Source organism: Cydia fagiglandana, chromosome 4 (genome assembly GCF_963556715.1).
Source record: "Cydia fagiglandana chromosome 4, ilCydFagi1.1, whole genome shotgun sequence".
In the NCBI taxonomy this organism is placed as follows: Eukaryota; Metazoa; Arthropoda; class Insecta; order Lepidoptera; family Tortricidae; genus Cydia; species Cydia fagiglandana.
The window spans coordinates 15462347-15485226 of record NC_085935.1 but is presented as its reverse complement, the minus strand read 5'-3'; the positions used below and the strand labels follow the sequence as shown (position 1 = coordinate 15485226).

Genomic DNA, 22880 nt, shown 5'->3' with positions numbered 1-22880 from the left:
CTATATATGCCATATTATTCAGTTATTAGCTTCCGCATGAAAAAAATCTAAAACCATAGACAATCCGATTTTAAATTGGGATGTGTCTGAAACGGCCTTAATGTATACGCGCCTTAAAAAAAGTGTTAAATATTAAATACAAGAAGTGTGCCGTTAAATATTAAATACAAGAAGTATAATATTTATGCACACTAATAAATATTTTGGCATTAGTAAGTTTTTTTTATTTTTAGGACAATAATAAAATAGAAAAAAAACTAATTAGGAAAAGGCGGGAGTATGTATTTATACTAAATAAACTGTTGAGTTGAGACATTACTTGCTCTGGTTCAAAATGATTTTTTCAAGTGATTCGAGGGACTTAGTTATGTGGTTTACCTATGTATCTGTTAATAATTTGTTCTAAAGAAATATACTTACCAATAATAAATCTACATTTCTCGTGTTTGACTTTCCTCATAGTCGAAATGAAAAGTAGAGTGTTTAACTCGGGTAAAAGTAACCATCTCACCCTCGAACTATTGTGTAAATATCTCGGGTGAAATGGTTCACTTTCCACCCTTGGTTAACAATCTACTATTTTATGACATTCATTGACCGGCCATAAAATTAATTGCCGTCTTGTAACTTGGAAATAACAACATAGTACAGCGACGGCACAGACTTTAGGTTCTCGCTCATGTCGTCTCGGATATGAGTGAATATGATATCAACACAAATAAATGATATATCTGGTTAATTATTTTTTAACATTATATAGAGAATTTTCACAGTCATTTGGTATGTATTTTAGACTAATCTATTCAGCCATTTTCAATTTAGAGTACTTGAAAGTCAACGGTGCATTGTGAAATTTTAGAAAGTTTTCTAATAATTTGTTAAACTAAGGGTTATTCGCGGATGGTCTAAAACGCAAAATGACTAGTGTAATATTTTGTCTATATCGCAATTAGTTAGTCTACAACGCAAAATGCCCACATTATTTTTTCCGTTTTATCTTAACTTTATATGTCGACTGGGCTCCTATTCTGTGCTGTTTGGTCTTCGGCCATTTGATGATACCTAACGAACCTAACCTACCTATGTAAAATGTGGTGATATAAAAAGTGGGCATTTTGCGTTCTAGACCGTTTGCGATGTAGACTAATTGCGATATAGACAAAATATTACACTATAGTCATTTTGCGTTCTAGACCGTCCGCGATTGACCCCGCCACATGGTATGTTTATAAGAAAAACCGGGCAAGTGCGAGTCGGACTCGCGCACGAAGGGTTCCGTACCATAATGCAAAAAAAAGCAAAAAAAAAACGGTCACCCATCCAAGTACTGACCACTCCCGACGTTGCTTAACTTTGGTCAAAAATCACGTTTGTTGTATGGGAGCCCCGTTTAAATCTTTATTTTATTCTGGTTTTAGTATTTGTTGTTATAGCGGCAACATAAATACATCATCTGTGAAAATTTCAACTAGACAGTTCAGACAGTCAGTAGACAGACTATCACGGTTCGTGAGATACAGCCTGGTGACAGATGGACGGACGGACGGACGGACAGCGAAGTCTTAGTAATAGGGTCCCGTTTTACCCTTTGGGTACGGAACCCTAAAAAGTTTGTACTGCCGACTTTATGATGTCACAGCAACTACCCCCACCACTTTCGCGCTTGTCATCTCATATATTTGGGTTGAGTTGAGGGCATTACACTGAATGCATCGATACCATATTCGCCCATATCCGAGACGACATGAACGAAAATAGATTTCTAAAAGACTTCGTTCGCCTGCCGCTAGACTGGCAGATGGAAAAATAATTCGCGCTTAAAATTAATTAAAAAAATTAGCCGTACGTGCTTGCATTTTTTTAAATTATTGCTTAAAAAAAACATGCAAAAAAACGTTATTCGTCAGGTGAACATGAGGGTGCTAAACATCGAGCGGACGCTAGTGCAGTTGAGCGGCAGCGCCACCGGCATGAGCCTGGCTCTCAGCCAAGACTCGCTGCAGTTCGGCCGCGTGCGCATCCAGGCGTGCAAAATGCTGAAGGTCATGCTGTTGAATCAAGGGGACTTCGGGGCCAGGTGAGGCCAGGAATTGAGAAATATGAGTAAGCTTAATTTGCCATGTATTTGGACCATTTTGGACATTATATTAACAAACAAACATGAACATTTTAATAAAAGGCATAAATGTGACAACGAAATCTTCGTATTAAGGGTGAATAATAAACGTCTTTTAGAATCTATCGTCTATTAGGAGCATAATGTGGGCATGAAAATGTGAACATGTCTATTGATTATCCAGATGTAACTATTGTTTGTCCAGATTTTGGTGGCAGCCCTTGATGTCTGACGAGTTTAAAATTTCGCCGATGCAGGGCCACATCGCGGCACGCACTAACGTGACCTTCACTATTACCTACAGGCCAAAAAGCCAGAATCCGTTTGTCAAATTATGGGTAAGACATTCCGTCAAAAATTCCACAAGCAGATTCTAGTTAGTTAGAATAGGCCTCCTGCTTGCCACTGCGATTACCTACTCCCGATGTACTAGGAATTATTCTACTAATTTTGCTATAAATTCTCAAAACGTAGCTAATCTCTACGACGTAGTAGTCGTAGCACATCGTATTGTCGTAGCCAAATAAACCAAACATGAAAAAGTTGAGAATGAAAATCTCTAAAAAACATTTAGTGATGACGGGGCCCTCCCAATTCCAAAGTGTCCGAACTCGCTCAGTGTTATCTACTTCCAGGCGTGTTGCAACATTGAGAACTACAAGCCACAGACACTAGCCCTGTACGCCGCCTGCTTGGAAACGGGCGAAGTGGCGGCCAAGACCATGTTCATTGAGTGTCCGGTGCGGGAGGTCGCGACTAGCTACGAGCGGGTTACGAACCCGTGAGTTTAGAGGGTCTACCGGGAACCACGTTCGACGTGTTGCCTCTCTATCGCACTTGTAAATTCGTACGTAAGTATGACAGGGAGGCAACATATCGAACGTGGTTCGCGGTAGGGCCTCAGTGGCGGATTTATTTCATCATTCCGAATTTCTTCATTTCCAGTGCCATTATCATTCATTTACTGGGCGGGCGAGCCGATAGGTACAGTTCGTATAGGTAAAATGCTTAGTCAAAGTTGAATGTGTGAGTGAATAAGTATTCGAATAGACGTTCCATTTTAGGGTTCCGTACCCAAAGGGTAAAACGGGACCCTATTACTAAGACTCCGCCGTCCGTCCGTCTGTCACCAGGCTGTATCTCACGAACCGTGATAGTTGAAAGTTGAAATTTTCACAGATGATATATTTCTGTTGCCGCTATAACAACAAGTACTAAAAAGTACGGAACCCTCGGTGGGCGAGGCCGACTCGCACTTGTTCGGTTTTTGAAATTTGTAATGTAACGTATGGTTTGCAAACTCATTGTTTGCTTATCTTTAAAATTTGATTATTCCTGACCACTAACGATTCCATTAAATAAATAAATATAAATAAATATAATTATTCCATTATTTTTATAATTATTCCATTATTGAATTGACTGACTTTACTTATACCTTTTTAATTACAACGAGCCATGGATTCTCGTTGATTTGGCGTGAACACCTACTTTAAGATCTCACATTTTTTTAAATAACAGCAATTGTTATAGGTATCCAATAAAGCAAAGAAATAGAGTTTAATACTTGTTTATAATGTTATTTTGTTCCGATTCGATATTTTGATTCGAACCCGGGACCATCGACTTCATAGGCAGGGTCACTACCCACTAGGCCAGACCGGTCGTCAGAAATGCTTAAAGCATCAAATCAAATGGTCGTCCATTGTACAAGGACTCATTGGTACGAGCCATAATTAAATCCCAGCAATGGAATAATTATATAATTAAATAACAGCAATTGTTATAGGTATCCAATAAAGCAAAGAAATAGAGTTTAATACTTGTTTATAATGTTATTTTGTTCCGATTCGATATTTTGATTCGAACCCGGGACCATCGACTTCATAGGCAGGGTCACTACCCACTAGGCCAGACCGGTCGTCAGAAATGCTTAAAGCATCAAATCAAATGGTCGTCCATTGTACAAGGACTCATTGGTACGAGCCGGGGTTTGAATCCGCGACCTCCGGATTGAAAATCTCAGGCTCTTACCGCTAGGCCACTAGCGCTAGCTCCAGCGTGTGTGTAAAATATGCAAAACATTATATCAAAAGTATGGGACAACCCGAAAACGCTGTGTGCAACTTCGAATAAAATGGCCCAAATAGTGACTGAGTGACAACAGTTTATTATCTATGCCCTGAGAGTCGCAATAAAAATCATAATTGTTCATTTTAACATTTAAACTACGATTATAGAACTGACGGAACATGGCTGGTGCTATCCGAGTTGCCTCCCGGACCATTCTCCACGTTAGCCCAGTGTAGCATCGAACCTAATTCGGTTTTCGACATACCGATCTATTTCAGGCCGAAAACTATGGGGAGACACGAGGTATCTCTGAAACGTTACTATAAAATATTATTACTTATACGGGTGTGGCCTATAACACGAGCAAATAATTAAAACATAGACCGTACTCCTCAAACCGTGACACTTTTGTTCAACAACTTTTAAAAATAATGAAGTATAAGACTCCCTATTTTTCATACAAGATAAATATTATCTTCAATGGACGCCATGGCCACGCCATATCATTGTGATTGACGTTGCTTGTCACGCCTTAAACATAAAATTCGCAATACAATGCGTCTTAGAATAAACTTTAAAGTAGAGATGCCACGAATATTCGGCAACTATTCGGTATTCGGCCTATTCGGCCACTTTGTCGAATATTCGGTATTCGGCCGAATGTTACCTACTATTCGGCCGAATACCGAATACCTGTTGCACCTACATAAAAAGAAAAATTACCCAACAAAAGAACCAAGAACTAGGTATATTTAATATTTAAAATGTACTCTTGGAAAGTGTTTAAATACGAAGGTACGTTTTTGAGCATTTGTTGATTCCAAAATATTTTATTTATATCATGGGTCTGACTTGATTGACTCTAACTACATTCATTAATTCTATTCATCATAAAAATATATCTTAGCAAACGTTGTGCTTTGTTGGCGAACAGTTCTCGTAATAATTGTGACTCAAAAATGTTCGCATGTCATGCCGAATATTCGGTCGCCGAATATTCGGTATTCGGCCGAGAGGGGGGGGGGGGGCGAATATTAGGTATTCGGTATTCGGCCAAATTCACTATTCGGGGCATCTCTACTTTAAAGTGTAATAAAATTCAAACCACAAGTTATTTTTAAAAGTAGCTGAACAAATGTTGGTCAGTATGAGGAGTATCTACAGCCTACAGTTTAATTTTTTGCTTATATTACAGGCCACACCCGGTATATGTAGTATGTACCCACTCGTAATGAGTCAATAAACTAACCATACTTCATTTGTAACTTTGGGCTAAAGTCTATTCCTCTAGCGAAGCATGAACTTAATAGTGTGTGTATAGGTAATTTCGTGGCAGCGTAGTTAATGAAATCTCTACAAGAAAATAATTCAAGGGGGATGGCCAAATAAAGTATATGACGTTGTTGTTTAGGTACATATATATAAGTCCATACATAACTGTAATCACTTTGACTAATACTTTACTACCTGATACTTGACTACGCTGCCACAAAAGACTACGGGATTAACGATCATCATTTCTAGGGTATCTACTAAAAAAACAATTTATGTATAATAGTGTTGTAAGTACATTACATAATATAAGTGACAATGATTCCACTATTCTGCCCTGCTAAGCCAAATAGCGCTATATCAAAAGAAAATCCATTGGTAACTTATACTTTAGTTTCTATTACTGAGAAGAACATTTTCAAAATCATTTGTTTTTGAGATAGCGCTATTCGGCTTAGGAGGGCAGTGTTGTATTATTAATCGGGGAATTCTAATTACAGAACAAAGTGTTATTTACAAATTTGGGCGAGGGCGCACTCTTTATAAGTCTATTCGGGGTAGCGATGCCGCCGAAGCCTAACGGATTAATACAAATCAATGTGGCGGCCAAGGCGTTTCACACCGAACTATTGAAGGTTCATCATATCACCGAGGTATGATAATTACTTTTACCGTATGTTATCTGCCGGGAAACCCCTGTTATCGCCTACGACGTAACGACACAGAATAAATAATAGTACCTACTAGATACAGAAGACTCACTCTCTAACAAAACGCGTCTGCTAGGATCAGCACAGATATGGCCGCTAGGTGGCGATAGCGCCACGCGCGGCTTATGGCTTTTCCCAAAATTAGTGTGGAACGGATGTACTTTTAGCTATGTACCTGTAGCAAAGCGACGAAATCGCGGAGTGAGCCGCGCCTGTTAACGCTAAGACCGTAGCTCAGCGGTAAATGTGTTAATTACAGTATTCTGAGAAGTTCTACGCCGTAGCCGGTAGCAAGTTTCTCCCGTATGTGCGGGAAAATTCCCTTACACTCACAACAATCTTTTACTTGATACGGGAATCCGCACATCATGTGCCATTACGCATTAACTTGTTCCACGATATCAAGTTTGCTATCTGAGAATTAAATAATATCGTGGAACAAGTCACCTATACCAAAGATAATTAATTGTAATAGAGAGGTATTAAAGTCTAAGAAAAAACGTACCCTTACTTTGATATCCAAAACAGATGGCGCTTTACTGCGCTATATGTTTTGCGGTCACTGAATTGTCACACGTCAACTTTTAACAATCAGAGTTACCGTAAAATGGTAAAATGAATTGAGCTGTACAGCGCCATTTCGTTTACCTGTCAAATTGGAAGCACGAAATTATCTTAGTTTTTACGCATCTTAGCTCAATCAATGTTTCTTTGTCTATACTTACGTTACGTATCTCATTTAAAGGGCATATTATTATGAGCCCTTGCGAAAGGGGAACTGTGTCCAATCTGCATGGATTTCTGATGGATGGGCTAAGTTTTCCGTATCAGAATATTGTTAACAATATTTCAAATGTAAATAAATAATTTATCTCAAATTGCCAAAATATTCCATGTTTGATATTTTCACACTCGAACTCGACTAGAAGAGATAAGTAAAGAAAGGAAGGTTTATTTTATAGTTGATTCCAGTCTACATACGGTCAGCCAAGAAAGAGGTAGAGTGACGGCACCAATCATGGACATGTTAAGCGCACTAAATTAGAATTTCGTTTAAAAATGTGATGTTTTTTGACGATACAAAAATGGTGATTTTTTTTTCGGCACTTAAATACACGAGGAACATTTAAACAAAACCAAAAATTCTGTATGTTTAATACATAATTAATAAAAAATATATAAATTGAAATTTACGAAATCACCATTGATGGACATCAAAAATTCAGTAATGGACACCCAGTCATGGACATGGACCCAATTATGAACATCCATTAATGGACACTTTTGTATTGAACACATAAATGAAACAAATGATGTCACAAATCAACTTTTATTAACGCTATTTGAACTTTCATTTAGATTTCTAAGTTATACTATAAGAGTTTTAGTCCGGTTGCCGGCTGCATGAAACAAACCTGATCAAAAAATAGAATATACCTACCCTGTAGAGGTACCTGACATTTAGTACCTTCCAACTTTCAACGCACTTGGTCGGCCTAGGCTTAACCTGGCAGATTTTGTACAAATGGCAAAAACGTTGGACAAAAAAACATCAAAAAAATACCTCATCGAAAAATGGAATGAAACTTGTATGGTAGGATACCTGACCTTGGGGACAGTAAAAAAAAAGTGGTCGGCCTCACCTTAGCCTGGCAGTTTTTGCAGTCCGACCAGATTTATTGGACCACATGACACCTACAATTTACCTCATAGCAAAATAGAATTGTTGACGTATGTCTTGGTCGGCCTCACCTTAACCTGGCAGCTTTTGCAGTCCGACCAAATTTATAAAAAAAAAACATGAAAAAGACCTATCGAAAAATCGTATGAAACTTGTATGGCACGATAGCTTCCTTTGAGGACAGTAAAAAAAAAATGGTCGGCCAAATCCTGTATTGGCCGGCCGATTGGCGATTGGGTCGATCAAATTTGTGGTACCACGTGAGAGCTACAATTTACCTCATCAAGAAATAGAATTGGCAGTTTTTGCTGCCAGGCTACGAGTTTTTGCAGTCCAACCAAATTTGTGGTACCACGTGACAGCTACAATTTACCTATAGGATGAAAAAAACGGATTATAATAGCTAAAATAAACCTATTGACGTATGGCTTGGTCGGCCTCACCTTAGCCTGGCAGTTTTTGCAGTTCCACCAAATCTGTGGTACCACGTGACAGCTACAATCCCTACAATTTACCTCATCGAAAAATAGAATGAAACAAACAGATTATAATAGCTAAAATAAACCTGTTGACGTATGGTTTGGTCGGCCTCACCTTAGCCTGGCAGTTTTTGTAGTCCGACCAAATTTGTGGTACCGCGTGACAGCTATTATTTGCCTCATCGAGAAATAGGATGAATAAAAAACGGATTATAATAGCAAAATAAACCTGTTGACGTATGGCTTGGTCGGCCTCGCCTTAGCCTGGCAGTTTTTGCAGTCCGACCACATTTATCCATCCATCTAAGACAAAACAAAGAGCCCAATTATGGACAACTAAAAATACCCAGTTATGGACATCGTCCATTATTGGAAAATAAAGAGCAATCACAAAATCAACCCAACTCAAATGTTTAGTGCAATAAATTAAATAATTTAACACAATAAACTAAAAAAGTAATAAAAAGCTTAAGCTTGGACACTTGTCCATTACTGAATTTCATAAAATATCGAATCCAGTAATGAACAAACCCCACAAAAGACTTATTTCTGTGATTGGACATATTCAACTTAGCTCAATTTACTTGCAATATAGTATTATTCAGTAAAAATAACATTAAATCTCATTACAACATAACACAAGATAATACCATGCACAAATATGTACTCACCTCCTTAACGATTTCAACAACAATAACGGATTTTTATGACCACCGCCCGCAACGAGATTTTACTTCGCAGCCATCTTAGAACAAAACGGCTGATTTTGGTGACATGTGTCAAAATGACAGCTCAAACGTCTATTGGTTATGCTTTAGTGTTGCCAGTTGAAAAATGTTGGGACAGTTGCTTAATAAATTCGATCAACGTAAAAAATGTCCATAATTGGTGCCGTGTCCATTACTGGTGCCGTCACCCTATACCACTTTTCGACTCTATCATCTGACTGATAGAGTCGAAAAGTGGTAGACCACTTTCTTGGCTGACTGTACAAAAGGTTAATGGTATATAAAATCATACGAAAAATAACTTAAATATATCTAAAATTAATATATTTTAATCTAAATATTAAATTATTTTAATCCAGAAGACCTCCGCGAGTTGTACCGGGTGCAAAGGTGCCCATCATTACTTGCCGCGTTACCACGTCGGAAAGCGATGGCCAGCCTTTGCACCAGGTACCAACCCGCGCGAGCAATAGAGATTGTTTCTTATTTTGAAATATATTGGTAATGTACCTATAGATATTAATTAGTAATAGGGTCCCGTTTTACCCTTTGGGTACGGAACCCTAAAAAGCGCCTGTCTTAATAGTGTCCAGAATCATATGTAGTGTCGACGGAGGTAGTGAAGGTGATGCCCGAGAAGTTCGACTCTTTCTACGAGATCAAGCACCCAGAGACCGTAAAGGTGTGGGGCGAGACGTACGCCACGTGCCGCTGGGACTACAGGTGTTATGGCGAGTGCGAGATGCACATGAAAGTAAGAATTTTAACTAACTATAGTACCGATATACCCCCTATATAATCTAACGCCCCAGAATCATACGTAGTGTCAACGGAGATAGTAAAGGTGGTTCCCGAGAAGTGCGACGGTTTCTGGTCAAGCACCCAGAGACCGTAAAGGTGTGGGGCGAGACGTACGCCACGTGCCGCTGGGACTACAGGTGTTATGGCGAGTGCGAGATGCACATGAAAGTAAGAATTTTAACTAACTATAGTACCGATATACCCCCTATATAATCTAACGCCCCAGAATCATACGTAGTGTCAACGGAGATAGTAAAGGTGGTTCCCGAGAAGTGCGACGGTTTCTGATCAAGCACCCAGAGACCGTAAAGGTGTGGGGCGAGACGTACGCCACGTGCCGCTGGGACTACAGGTGTTATGGCGAGTGTGAGATGCACATGAAAGTAAGAATTTTAACCAGCGATAGTACCGATATACCCCCTATATTATCTAATAACGCCCCAGAATCATACGTAGTGTCAACGGAGATAGTAAAGGTGGTCTCCGAGAAGTGCGATGGTTTCTACGAGATCAAGATGAAGGTGCAGAAGGCCCGCTCCACACTCGAGTGGAGCGGGCTTCAGATGAGCTAAAGTGCCTTCTACCTTTGTTATAGTTTACTTGTTAAGTTTAGATGAAAGTAGGTAATAGTCGTGTAGGAACGAGTGGAGTATCTAAATGTAAGATTCATCCGCAGGTGACGTTCGTAAACAAGGTCACACGCGAGTACCAGTTCTACGAGATCGTAGCCACCGTCACCCCAAGCAAGATCGTGGACACGATCACGATAACGTCAAAGGCGCGCGAGACGGTCCAGCGGGAAATCATTGTGCTCAACCCGTTATCCGTGACGGTTTCCTTCTCAGTGCACTCCGAGCATCTGGACTGTCCCAAGAGTATTGAAATAGGAAGAGAATCACAGGTGACAAGTTTTTTCGTTCCGGCATAGACAAAATTCTCTTTGGTTCCGGTAATAAATAAGTGTCGGCTAACTCCTACGTCAGTGGGGAGACACTCCTCACTTCGGTCGAACGGCTCCGTTCGGCTCAGCATTGCTCCGAGCTATTATTAGGGTTGACACCACTTGACTTCCTTTTGCGTGCACCACCAGATAAGATAATTACTTGAATTTTGACAACTCTAAATAGCCGATAGGGATAGTTCCATATATGAGAAAGGAATAGCATGATTCGACCCTTAACCACTATCAAATTTCGGGTTTGTAGGAAGTGTCCCTACGTGTGCCTCCTGCAGTTGAGATGATCCCAACACAATGGACATAGGAAAACAATCACAGGGCACAAGCCATGTTTTCTTAGTTCGAGTGATACTCGTAAATGTGGGAGGTTGACGTAGACGTCACGGACGCGGGGGACGGTCCAGTGGGAACTGATGGTTGTGTAATGTGCATGCTGTGTCGATTAGCTTCTACGTCCGCTGCCAGCAGTTGGTCTTTCCCAGCTCTATTGACATAGAATTATACCTAAATGAATGCGAAACCCCGGTGTGAACCAACTGTTAACGAACGCTCTGTATAATATGCTCATCTTTTGACGACCGGTCTGGCCTAGTAGGTACGGGTAGTGACCCTGCCTGTGAAGCCGATGGTCCTGGGTTCGAATCCCAGTAAGGGCACTTATTTGTGTGATGACACAAATATTAATTCCTGAGTCATGGTTGTTTTCTATGTATTATAATAAGTATTTGTATATTATATATATCGTTGTCAGTACCCTCAACACAAGACTTCTTGAGCTTACTGTGGGACTGGGTCAATCTGTGTAAGAAAGACCTATAATATTTATTTATTTATTTCTATTTCAGGCGCCACTCTTATTGTCCTACTCGCCATTGGTAGTCGGCGAAAGCGAGGAATACTTGGAGATTTCCAACCCTTACGTCGGAACATACACGTACAAGATGATACTGAAATGTCTGCCAGCCAAGGCGAAGGAGCTAGAGATAAGCACGCCGATCGGCACGCGGGTCCCCATGAGGCTTCGAGTACAGAACGGGAGTCACGTCAGAGCGGTCTTTATAAGCGAAGTAAGCTTAGCGTTTTACTTGAAATATTAGCTTGGTTCGGATTTTGGGCTAATGTTTCCCTATATTCAATAGTGCAGGGCATTGGAGTCGGCACTCTTTTGAGAAGAGCTGACCGCAGTGGAAATAATTCAGGGGTACCCAATGTTACGTGGTCAAACATAAGCTAATTCTTATTTGACCACGTAGCCCGTTAAAATAATAAAAAAAAATTACAGCGTTAAGCGTCAAACATATTACGAGTATAAAAGATGGAGCTTAAACTTTGCACTTTAATTGAATATCGAAAAATCACGAATATAAATATGTATACACCGTGTTTTTTTTATTTTAGTTAATTTCAAGGGTGCATTCCTGAGTTTAAATCAAGTAACTTTCTCAAAGACACCGATATTCTAATTAACTCCATTTCGGAGATAAACAATAATTTATTTTTTTCCTATAAGGCCTCTACAAGCGTGTACACCTGCCTTAGGGCCGGTTTACATATTGATTAGTGTTTAGAATGAGTTCATACATTTGCTACTAAACTTAAGTACAATCTCGGTCGATCGATGTTCATCGATGATCGACATTAATATGTCACAGATTTCAATTGTTTGGTTGAGTTAAATGTAATGCCCGTGTTACAACAACGCTATATGCTACATTTAATTACTTTTTAAACGTTTTTTTTTGTTATAAAAAAAGCAAATAAAATTTTTTTTTTTCGAAAATTAACTATGCCATTTAGTTCTCTTATACGTTCTTAATCATACCCCGAAGTTAACGGAATTCAATAAAAACACGGTGTATAAATACAGGGTGAAATTTAAATCACTGGCCATATTCATTCCCGACACTAGGTTACACTTAAGGAATCTATTTAGCGAAAAAAAAGAGTACACTTTTTTAATTTTCATTTTTCAATTTTTAAATATTTTCCACGAGTCGTGGTCACCCTATTACCACAAATGTAAACAAACCTAATAGTAGGTTTTAACAACAACATCAGCAAAACCCTTATCTGACCTTCACTAAACCTTATAATCGTTGCAATAGGGTTCACTCAGTTAGTGTTGGCGATGGTAGGCAGGTTTATCAATTTCGAGGGTAGTCTAAACTAAACCATTCCGCGCCAGCGGTAAACATAGCATAAATGATTAGTCACTCGTCACTCGCCAACCTTAAAATAATAATCGCGCGCGTACTAAGGTTAAAAAAAATGTTTTCGAACCGGGAATATTACGAAGTGGTACGGTGTTATTTATTAAGTGATGAGTGTTTACGTGGTGCACAAAGATTATACGAAATGGAATCCGTTCCACGCCTTCGCAGACAAGGATTGAATCCAAGAGTACCATCTCGTGGGACTTTCGTTAATTCGTCGATTTTTAATCAAATGTACGTAAGTTGATTCAATTTTTTAAATACGCCTGAATGCAAAGATTCCTGACCTAGTTTTTATTCATTGTTTTTAAGCCACGGACGTTTTGTTAATAATCATTAGTCAGAAATAACATTTTAGATTAAAAATGGGTTGCCTTTGCATTTTGACGGTTCTAAGCCCGTTAATATGAAAGGAAAAATTAGCAACTTATAGGTAATCTCGCTGCAATAGGGTTCATAATTGGTGACGCGATTGCAAACAGCGGGAGGGGCGGGGTGTCAATGACCTTAACTGATAAGAGAGAAGCGGGTGTAGTGGGTAGTTGTCGGTTCACCATAACGTACGAGGTTTTTAGGACAACTTGATGATGAGTTATTTCGAAAAAAATGTACTGAGCGGTATTAAAAGAAAAAACACGTGTTTAATATTTATTCGAGTTCTTTCGGTTGTTTCAATCTGGCCAGTGAATTAAATTTCACCCTGTAGATACCTAATTTATATCTAACGTCTAAATTTTCGTTATATTTTACAAATATGCTTCAAAATTATGTCCCATATATAAGCATTACTTTTCAATCTTTAGAATTATCATGACTTTTAGGGCAAAAATCCGGTCCCACTATCGGTCTATGGGTCCCGACTCATAGTTTGGGAAATGCTGAATTATAGGATAGATTATGGATATTGCTCGCCATAAGTATACCTTATGTTCTGGCTAGTCTCTCAGGGCCTGTCCACAGCCAATGGAATAAAATAAAACAGTAGATACAGCTTGGCAAAAAAGAGTAGAAATTAAAAAGTGGCAACACTGAAGTGTCGTCCCGTTTTCTTATATATATTTTAAAGGGTAAAGGGAACTGCAGTAAATATTGCCACTTTTTAATTTCTACACTTTTGCCAAGCTGTACATAAAGTAGGCACCTACGTTTAAACTTATTTTTAAGGTTACCCATCCATCAATCACGACTGACAGAGAGTATGCCCTGGGTCCGCTCGAAAAGGGCAAGTTCCTCGTGTGGTTCGAGCCAGTCGAAGTCGGGCTTCAACAATGCACGGTATCATTCAATTCGCCGGACGCCGGCGAATTCGTGTAAGTGCAAATACAAGTATATAACTCCATCCGTTCGACCCCATTTTTGGGGTTTGCCATAAGCCGCGCGTGGCGCTGTCGCCACCTAGCGGCCATATCTGTGCTGATCGTGACAGACGCGTTTTGTTAGAGAGTGAGTCTTCTGTATCTAGTACTATTATTTATTCTGTGATTCTGTGTAAATTACTACCTATAATATTAAACTATTAACCCGTGGAGCGAGCGCCACAGAATTACCGTAGTATGGAACTCCTACACCAGTTACCATCACACGTGTGACAGTATTAGGGCGCTCCACGGGTTAATAGTAAAATCTCTCGGAAAACAATTTCATTTTGTTATAAAATGGACTACGAACGAAATAACACAAACTATAGTAATTTTATGGATATATTGCAAGTACCTACCTATCTGGTGATTAACGTGTATCATTTTCCAATGCACAAGCAGAAACTCAAAGGATTTTTTACAGAGAGCGAAATGATACCGAACATTATCAATTGTAGACATAGATATTAGGTACCGTAAAGTGTCATTTCTACGGAACTTGCTAACTAAGTATGTGAACAAACCGCCATATTGAGATTGTCAAAGAATGATGAATTTACTAGTGACTTGTTCACATAGCAAGTTCCATAGATAGACACTTTTTTTTACCTACGTACGTATCGGAAACTTGTACTTATTTTTGATATTTTTCAGGTATCACATAAAGGGAAGGGCAAACGTAGCAAAGCCACAGGGACCCTTTGAAATTAAGGCGGGTGGTTTCACAGCGATATGGTTTAAAAACGTATTCATGGACAACAGAACGTTTAGGTTAACAATCGATAAACAGGAATTTTACGTTAAAAATCCTTTCGAAAGTATACCATCTAAAAAGGTAAATTTTGACGATACTTAACCTTACCTTAGTCACATCCTTTATTTAACATAGTAGGGTAATTCGCCAGTAACTGGCCACCTTTAGTAACTGGCAGCCCTATACTAAAAATGGGGCATTATCCATAAAAAGGGACCTTATTGTCGATGGCGCTTACGCCGCATAGCGTCGCGCGGCATTGAATTTATATCGGAGCATCGTTAATAATGGCGTAAGCGCCATCGACAATAAGGTCCCTTTTTATAAATAACGTCACAAACGAATTCTATTCACCTACAAATAGAATTAATTTTAGTATAAGTTGGCCAGTTATAGAAATCTCATACTAAAATGAATTATTTTTATAGGTAAATAAAATTATTTTTTAGTTTAGGGCGGCCAGTTACTGGCGAATTACCTACCTACTCCTACAAAATTACGTAGGGATCCACCGCGGTACATCAGTCTACATAGTAAATGCATATTAATTATAGAAAAAGTTGTCCTGCGCGCGAATGCTTACGTCTGTGCGTGCTTAGTGCGCACCGTTAGTATTCAATAATCTTAACCAACCAAAACTCACCAATTAGAAAAAGATAATAAAAGTCAACCTTATTTTGGTAGTACGGTTCTCTATGGCTCTGAACTTGTGGTAGTGATGGGTTTTGGTGAGCACCTTGGCCGCTCAGGGCGTATCAGCTGTACTTCGGTACATCTGATAGCGATTGAGCGAGCAATAAAACCATATAACTGAGACATGTGCAATATTATAGGAGTTGAAGGTGTTAGTGTACCTGAGCGATAAGTGGGTGGGCGGCACGCCGACCGGCTGCCTCACGATCGAGAGCCTCGACCCGCCGGAGCCGCGCGCTCAGTGGACTTACTTCCTGCAAGGAATCCCGTGACTTTTCTATTATTTATTTAGTTCCCTATTGTTATTCTTTAATTAATAAATTTGTATTCTGCATGTGTTGTTTTATTTTACTGATCAAGTGAGTAAAATAAACAGGGTGTGGCCTGTATGACCTGTAACATATATTTACCAGAGTTCAAACCACACAACATTATGTCTAACCTAACAGTTTCTAGTAAATATGATATCAACGGGAGAGATAGGATTTTTGACTTTAACCTTATAAGGCCCAATGTGCCTTACAATGCACACTCCGTTTCAATCTAATTCGAACCTTTCAAAAACTAAGCATTTTCATTGTTTTCTAAAACAAACGAAAGTCACCCTAAGCTACTATTCTTAGTTCAAATTATAAATAGGGAAACTTTGTACCCGTACCCACAACACAAGCCTTCTTGAGCTTACTGTGGGACTTAGTCAATCTGTGTAAGAATGTCCTAAAATATTTATTTATTTATTTGTATGGTGGCGGGCCTTAGAAGGTTAAGCAACCGTCCAACAGGCAACGAGCAGCAAGAAGGGCATAAGCGATTTATTTATTTCTGACGCTAGTCATTTTCTCACTACCGATTAAATTGCTGTCTTCTATGATACATCAGCGTCGGACAATATATTCTAGTCTTTAACGTTAATGATACGGTATTAATAAGAAATAAAATAGGTATGTATACAAGTAAATAAATGTATAGGTATATGCATGTCAGTTTTATTACCAGTCATTAACACTCAAATCTTGCACAACGTCATCTGCGCCCGGTATATCATCTTCATCGATGGCCTCGACGGCCGCTTTTTTGTTAAACTTCTTTTTAGATTGCTTCTTCTTGTTTTTCTTTTGACGAGGGGCTTCGTCTTCGTCTTCGCCATCCAGTTTGAAGTGGTCTTTCTCATCCTCGCTGTCAGATGGGAAAAGTTCCGTTGGTCCCTCATTCTTGGGTTTAGTATTAGTATCCTCTGATAATTTCGGTCTCTTTATCATAGGTAATTCTCCAGCAATGTCATCATTCTTGGTCACCTTCTTCCTCTTCTGAATCTTATTGATCTTACTCCAGTTATTATAGAATGTTTGTAGAGGAGTACCTTTAGTGCTGATGTTGGTTTCCCACGCCGCTACCAGTTTACTGTCGCTCAATGAAAAACTGATCTTGGACCTTTCGCGTTCAATGAATCTACAGTTCTCCTCTATTTTCTCAAGTAACTGGCGGAGCTTTTTCGTGTAGTTGGAGACTGAACAGGTCTTCAGGAACTGTTTTATCTGCAGAAAAAAAGCTTTGAGTAATCTCAGTCATCTTATTTTGATTTTACATGGTTTCGCATTTTTATTTAAAACTAATCTTTATTTAAAAATAACCTACTTAATTTAAAAAGTACCATAATGTCGCAAGGGGTTCTAACTACACTAACTATAATTCCAATATACAGGGTGGCCGTAAAATAAGTGCATTCCCATTGCCAGGGAGGTTTTGGGATTATACTGAACTAGTTTTACTAAGGAACCAACCCCGATATCACGAAAAAAATATATTAAAAGTTATTAAGAAAAAGATGGTTTTAACTCAAATAAGCTGTTTAGTTTATTATATTAACCCTTTGAACGCTACGTCTTAATCGTAGGCGACGCGTGATCGTGAACCTAGTCGCAAAGCACGAAGGTTGATGTCGAGCTGCAGCCGCGCGCGTCAGTTCAGTTGACGACTTTGGCGCAGGGCTCGGAACCGGTTATTTTTTAAATCCCTAAATAGCCCAATTTTTAAAATTATTTTATGCTCTTTACGTAGGACTGAATCATGTATTTAGGTAACAACTTCGTATTATTAGATTGTCTCATTCAAAGTGAAATAATAAACCAAAGATCGAAAAAGAACGTAATAATACCGGTTTTTTTGTATGAAGAAAAAACCGGTTCCGAGCCTTGTTTTGTCTATCAAAGGGTTAAATAGAAATTTGACTAACCTGAATGATAGCAAGCAGGGAAAGATCGGGAAAGGCGATGGAATGCGATTGATTAGCCATATACTCCAGCAGTAGGCCATAGATTCGCTCAATAACGGAATCCTTGAACCCATTTTCCATGAGCTGCGACTTGGCCAGTCGGAGCACACAGGACAAGTCCAGTGGCTTCATGGAGACTTTCTTGTGCTTTTTGTTGAAGTCATATGATGTTAATACCTAGAAAAGAAGGTTAATTATAAATCCAGTATTCTACAACAACAATTAATATTATCATACATTATTTTTTTTTTTTATTAAAAATATAGAAAAGTCATCTATAATAAAATACTAAAAGTAATATGAATTTTCAATCTCACCTCTAACAGAAAAGGTAGTATAGGTATAAATGTGTTGGATTCTTTTGATAAATGTATCAATATTTCAACACAGTGGAATCTGACTGGATAATATTGATGTGTTGGTACCAGCTTGATGGTGTTAGTGATAACCATCACCAGAGGGTAGACCAACGGCTGGAGCTGAGGCTTATTGGTGGTGGCACCCAGCAAGTCCGCCCACAAGTGCAGCGAGTTCACAAACTGCCAATTATAAACCGCTTGTCTGTTCTCTACTTTCTGGACAACAATAGCGTTTCTCAAATGGATAGCCAACTGACGGATGTACAAGAATACATGCTGGTATGACACATTCAAATCCAAAGTAAACATCTCTACTAGAGATCTCCTCATGAAATTGATACTTGGCCAAGTAGTGGGGCTCACAAACTTGCAGTTTTTCACATAAGTCATGTACATGGCTTTCAGCACAAGGTCTAGTAAGTTTGCTTGCTGGTTTCTTGTGATTCTAAGGATACACAAGAAAGCCAGCACTCTTACAGTTTCCTCCCCCCTACTCCACAGGGTGATCAGTTTCTTCAGAGCATGTTTGGATATTCTGGCAAAACAGGCAACATAGACCGACATCTGGTGCAAATGCTTAAGTAGCACTGTAAGTATATTCTCAGATGTGACTCCACCAAGAAGCTTGAGCAAATCATTTAGATAGGCCACTAGAGGAGCCTTTATTTTGACAAAATGTTTGCACTTCTGAGGATCCTTGCCCGACTGCTCCATTCCAAGATATTTTTTTATTGCAGCAGGGAGATATAGCACACACATTTGAATAACTGCATTGAATACTGATGAGCCTGAAACACAAAATTAAATGTTTAGATACTGGTATTGATTGGTTGCTTCTGTTCCAGATAGTTTCTAACCCTCTTACTCATAAAACCTTACAAGCCTCAATTAGTCTATTTGTTTTATCCCATTCATAAAAATACATAATAAGTTTAAACGACAGAATAATATAAACAGCTAGTTAAAGATTTAGTGCATCTATGAATAACATTATAAGAGTTTCATTTCATGCTAGGTAAATTATAACTACAAAGCTGCAAAAAATTTATTAATGTTTTTGTTGTGTTAAAAAATATATACCTTCCACTTTGTATTCCCCCTTGGATGTCCCATCATCACTTGTGGCTCTCAACATGGCCGCATTGAAAGCTTTGATGACAGAGTTAAGTGTTGAAATTTTGATTTTCTTCTCACTTTGTAATTCTTCCTGCCACTCTGCCACCATCTTGAGTGTGATTTTTCCTCTGACTTCCACTTCCTCCTATAACAGACACATTTTTGTGAAGATATCATAAAAATAAAAGAAGTTAAAAAACAGGCTAAAACAGTGGTTCCTATCCTGGAGGTAATTAAAAACGGGGGTAAAACTGGTATTTTACAGGGGTAATAAGATAACCTAAAATAACAATAATACAACAAACATACACATTTTATTTTTTATTACCATTGGGAGAAGGGGTAAAATCAGTTATCCTAGTCTATTAAGTAATATCTATTAAGTTCTGCAGTAAACATTACTCCTACATAAATATGAAATATTCAAGGCTTGGAGACAAAATTAAACAAGTGCTCATAACTGAGATATGATTTCAATATAACTAGTTTGTTATGAAGACACTACCAGCATGCTAGGCTGATGGTTAAAGGTATATGTAACTAAACAAATCTTTACATTCCTTTTAGATTTTGTTAGTTTGTAGTAGTAGGTAGTAGTAGTAATCACAGAACACAGGTTTACAAAAATAAATTACAGTAATGGAAGCACAAAGGCGGACTTATCCCTATAAGGCAGTGGTCGGCAACCTTTTAGCAGCCAAGGGCCAAATAGTAGTTATCGAAGTAGACGGGGGCCGCACTTTTATTCATATTTATGACTTTATCTTTAATTGTCAATATTAGGTACATACAAAATAGCCAGGTAGGATCGCAGGCCGCAAGCGAGAGGTTCGGGGGCTGCTTGTTGCCGACCGCTGCTATAAGGGATCTCTTTTAGCTAACTCAGAGTAGATGAGAGGAAAACTCAAGTCAGGCCAGATGACAAACTTATGGGACTAACCTCAAAGTCACTCTCGTCACTGTCAGCCTGCAGTGGTCCTGGCTTGTGCACAACATCATCCTCATCCTCCTGGTCCTCTCCATCCGACTCCTCATCCCCCGACTCCACCCCAAAGTTCAGCAGGTTCTCATCATTCTCCTCCAGGAAGTTGTAAAAGTCTGGATCTATTTTTTTCAGCTTTTCCAGAGATTTCTTATGCGTCTCTGGGTCCATTTCTTCATCGGAATCTGTAAACTCCAAATAGTAATAACATTCAGGATTTGTTAGGAAAACAATTAACCCACTTCAAAAATAACCTACAAATTTAACTACATATTTATATATTTTCTATGGAATCCCGTAACTTTACCTCATGAGTCCAAGAATCGTTTTCGCACTTTTGAATACCTTATTTTATTTCATTATAGTTTTAAAATTCGACGTGAATGTGTTCTTTTATAAGAAATTAGGGCTAAGGAAGTTATATTGCACCGGTTCAAGATTCAAAAGTTACTGTTGTCTGACCTGACTCTCCTTCTTCTTCATCCGGAGTATTTTTTGTCTTTCCATTCTTCGCAGTAGCCTTTTTATGAGTCTCCGGGGCTATTTCTTCACTAAAATCTGCAAACCGCGTGATAGTAATAATATGTTTACAAAAATTAAGCGACAGCGTTCTAAGTAAGTTTGTGTATACTAACCAGATTCTCCGTCTTCCTCAAAATCTGGAATTTTTACTGGTTTCTTTCCTTTTTTTACTTTTCTTTCTTTCTTCATGTTTCAATTAATTATTGTAAAAATAACAATATGATGAAGTAACTAGTTAATAATCTCACACCACGAGGTCCTCGTGTTGAGCGTATGAGGTTGACATTGACAACAGTGTTGCCAACTTGGATTGTGAAAAATGCTAGACTAATGTCTAGATTATGCCAAAATTATGCCAAAGATTTTTGAAACACCTATGCTCAAGAAATGCTAAAATATCACTTGAAAATAAACACTTAAAACACATACTTTTCAAAATCAAAAAAATCAAATCAAAATATACTTTATTCATGTAGGCCTAGCAACAAGCTCTTATGAATCGTAATTAATCTTAATCTAATTATCAGAGCAATTTATTGATGTTAATATTATTCCATAATAAAATTGGATTATTATACATGTCAAATTTAACACTAAGAATTTCACAAAAGGATCGTCAAACATTAAAAAAAAAATTGTATAAAAAAATACTAGTCTAGAATTTCTAGAATAAAATCTAAATGTCAAAAAAAAGCATAAGTAACAAACAAGTAGATAGTATTACATCGGAATATCCATTTCCTCATCAATAATCAAATATGCCTAATAAATAAATAATCATTTTGAATAACAATTAATCCCACGTTGTATTATCATTCATGTAGTCCTGTGTGGTATAATAAGCTTTGGAAATAAGTTTACGCTTTACATAATTCTTAAATTTATTAATAGATAATTCAGTAATATGGTTTGGAAGTTTATTATAAAATCTTACACAATTACCCATGAATGATTTTTTAATTTTATGGAGCCGAGTGAAGGGCACTGCGAACTTATGTTTATTTCTAGTATTAATATTATGGATTTCACAATTTTTCCTAAAATTTACAATATTTTTATGTACATACAGAATATTCTCATAAATGTATTGACAGTGCACTGTCATTATGTCAATTTCCTTAAATTTATCTCTAAGTGAGTCTCTATGGTTCATTTTGTATATTGCTCGAATAGCCCTCTTCTGCAGAACAAAAATGGTATTTATCTCTGAAGCACCGCCCCACAGTAAAATACCATATGCCATAATGCTATGGAAGTAACTAAAATATACTAATCGAGCTGTTTTCACATCAGTTAACTGACGGATTTTGCTCACTGCAAAAGCTGCAGAGCTCAGTCTATTCGAAAGAGTAGCAATATGGGGACCCCACTGGAGTTTAGAATCTAAAGTTATACCAAGAAAAACTGTACTATCAACTAATTCCAATTCCTCATCCTTCACAATGACACTTGCTTGCACATGCCTTACGTTACTACTAGTGACAAACTTAATACATTTAGTTTTTTTCTCATTTAACATTAAATTATTAACATTGAACCAATTTACTACTTTTGAAATAGCATTGTTTACATCATTGTAAGCTTGTTGCTGTCGTTTGACTTTGAAAATAAGTGAAGTGTCGTCTGCAAACAATACTATATCATGGTGGGTCTTAACAAGGAATGGCAAGTCATTTATGTAGATAAGGAACAGGAAAGGCCCCAATATTGACCCCTGTGGTACACCCATAGAGACCAATGACCCAGGTGATCGCTGTCCATTCACATCGACCCTTTGTATTCTACCATTTAAG

General features: G+C 38.2%; 2 protein-coding genes across 2 annotated transcripts in view; one reads left to right on the top strand and one right to left on the bottom strand.

The window, feature by feature from the left end:
• LOC134663620 (hydrocephalus-inducing protein homolog) overlaps positions 1-16170 on the top strand; it is a 124363-nt gene extending 108193 nt beyond the window's left edge. The window contains exons 70-80 of the mRNA XM_063520038.1: positions 1908-2077; positions 2322-2454; positions 2752-2897; positions 4357-4492; positions 5962-6114; positions 9646-9813; positions 10537-10761; positions 11664-11885; positions 14196-14341; positions 15044-15224; positions 15977-16170. Coding sequence (XP_063376108.1) covers positions 1908-2077; positions 2322-2454; positions 2752-2897; positions 4357-4492; positions 5962-6114; positions 9646-9813; positions 10537-10761; positions 11664-11885; positions 14196-14341; positions 15044-15224; positions 15977-16108 — 1812 coding nt within the window. The 3' untranslated portion in view covers positions 16109-16170. The remainder of the gene's footprint in view (positions 1-1907; positions 2078-2321; positions 2455-2751; positions 2898-4356; positions 4493-5961; positions 6115-9645; positions 9814-10536; positions 10762-11663; positions 11886-14195; positions 14342-15043; positions 15225-15976) is intronic.
• Positions 16171-16802: 632 nt separating this feature from the next.
• Positions 16803-21344, bottom strand: LOC134663861 (nucleolar complex protein 2 homolog). Its single transcript, XM_063520382.1, has 7 exons — positions 21201-21344; positions 21028-21123; positions 20524-20750; positions 19548-19728; positions 18426-19255; positions 18070-18285; positions 16803-17371 (listed from the first exon to the last, which is right to left on the bottom strand). Exons 1-7 carry the CDS (start codon positions 21274-21276, stop codon positions 16826-16828), a joined length of 2172 nt encoding a protein of 723 aa, XP_063376452.1. The 5' UTR covers positions 21277-21344; the 3' UTR covers positions 16803-16825.
• Between the last annotated feature and the right edge of the window lie 1536 nt (positions 21345-22880).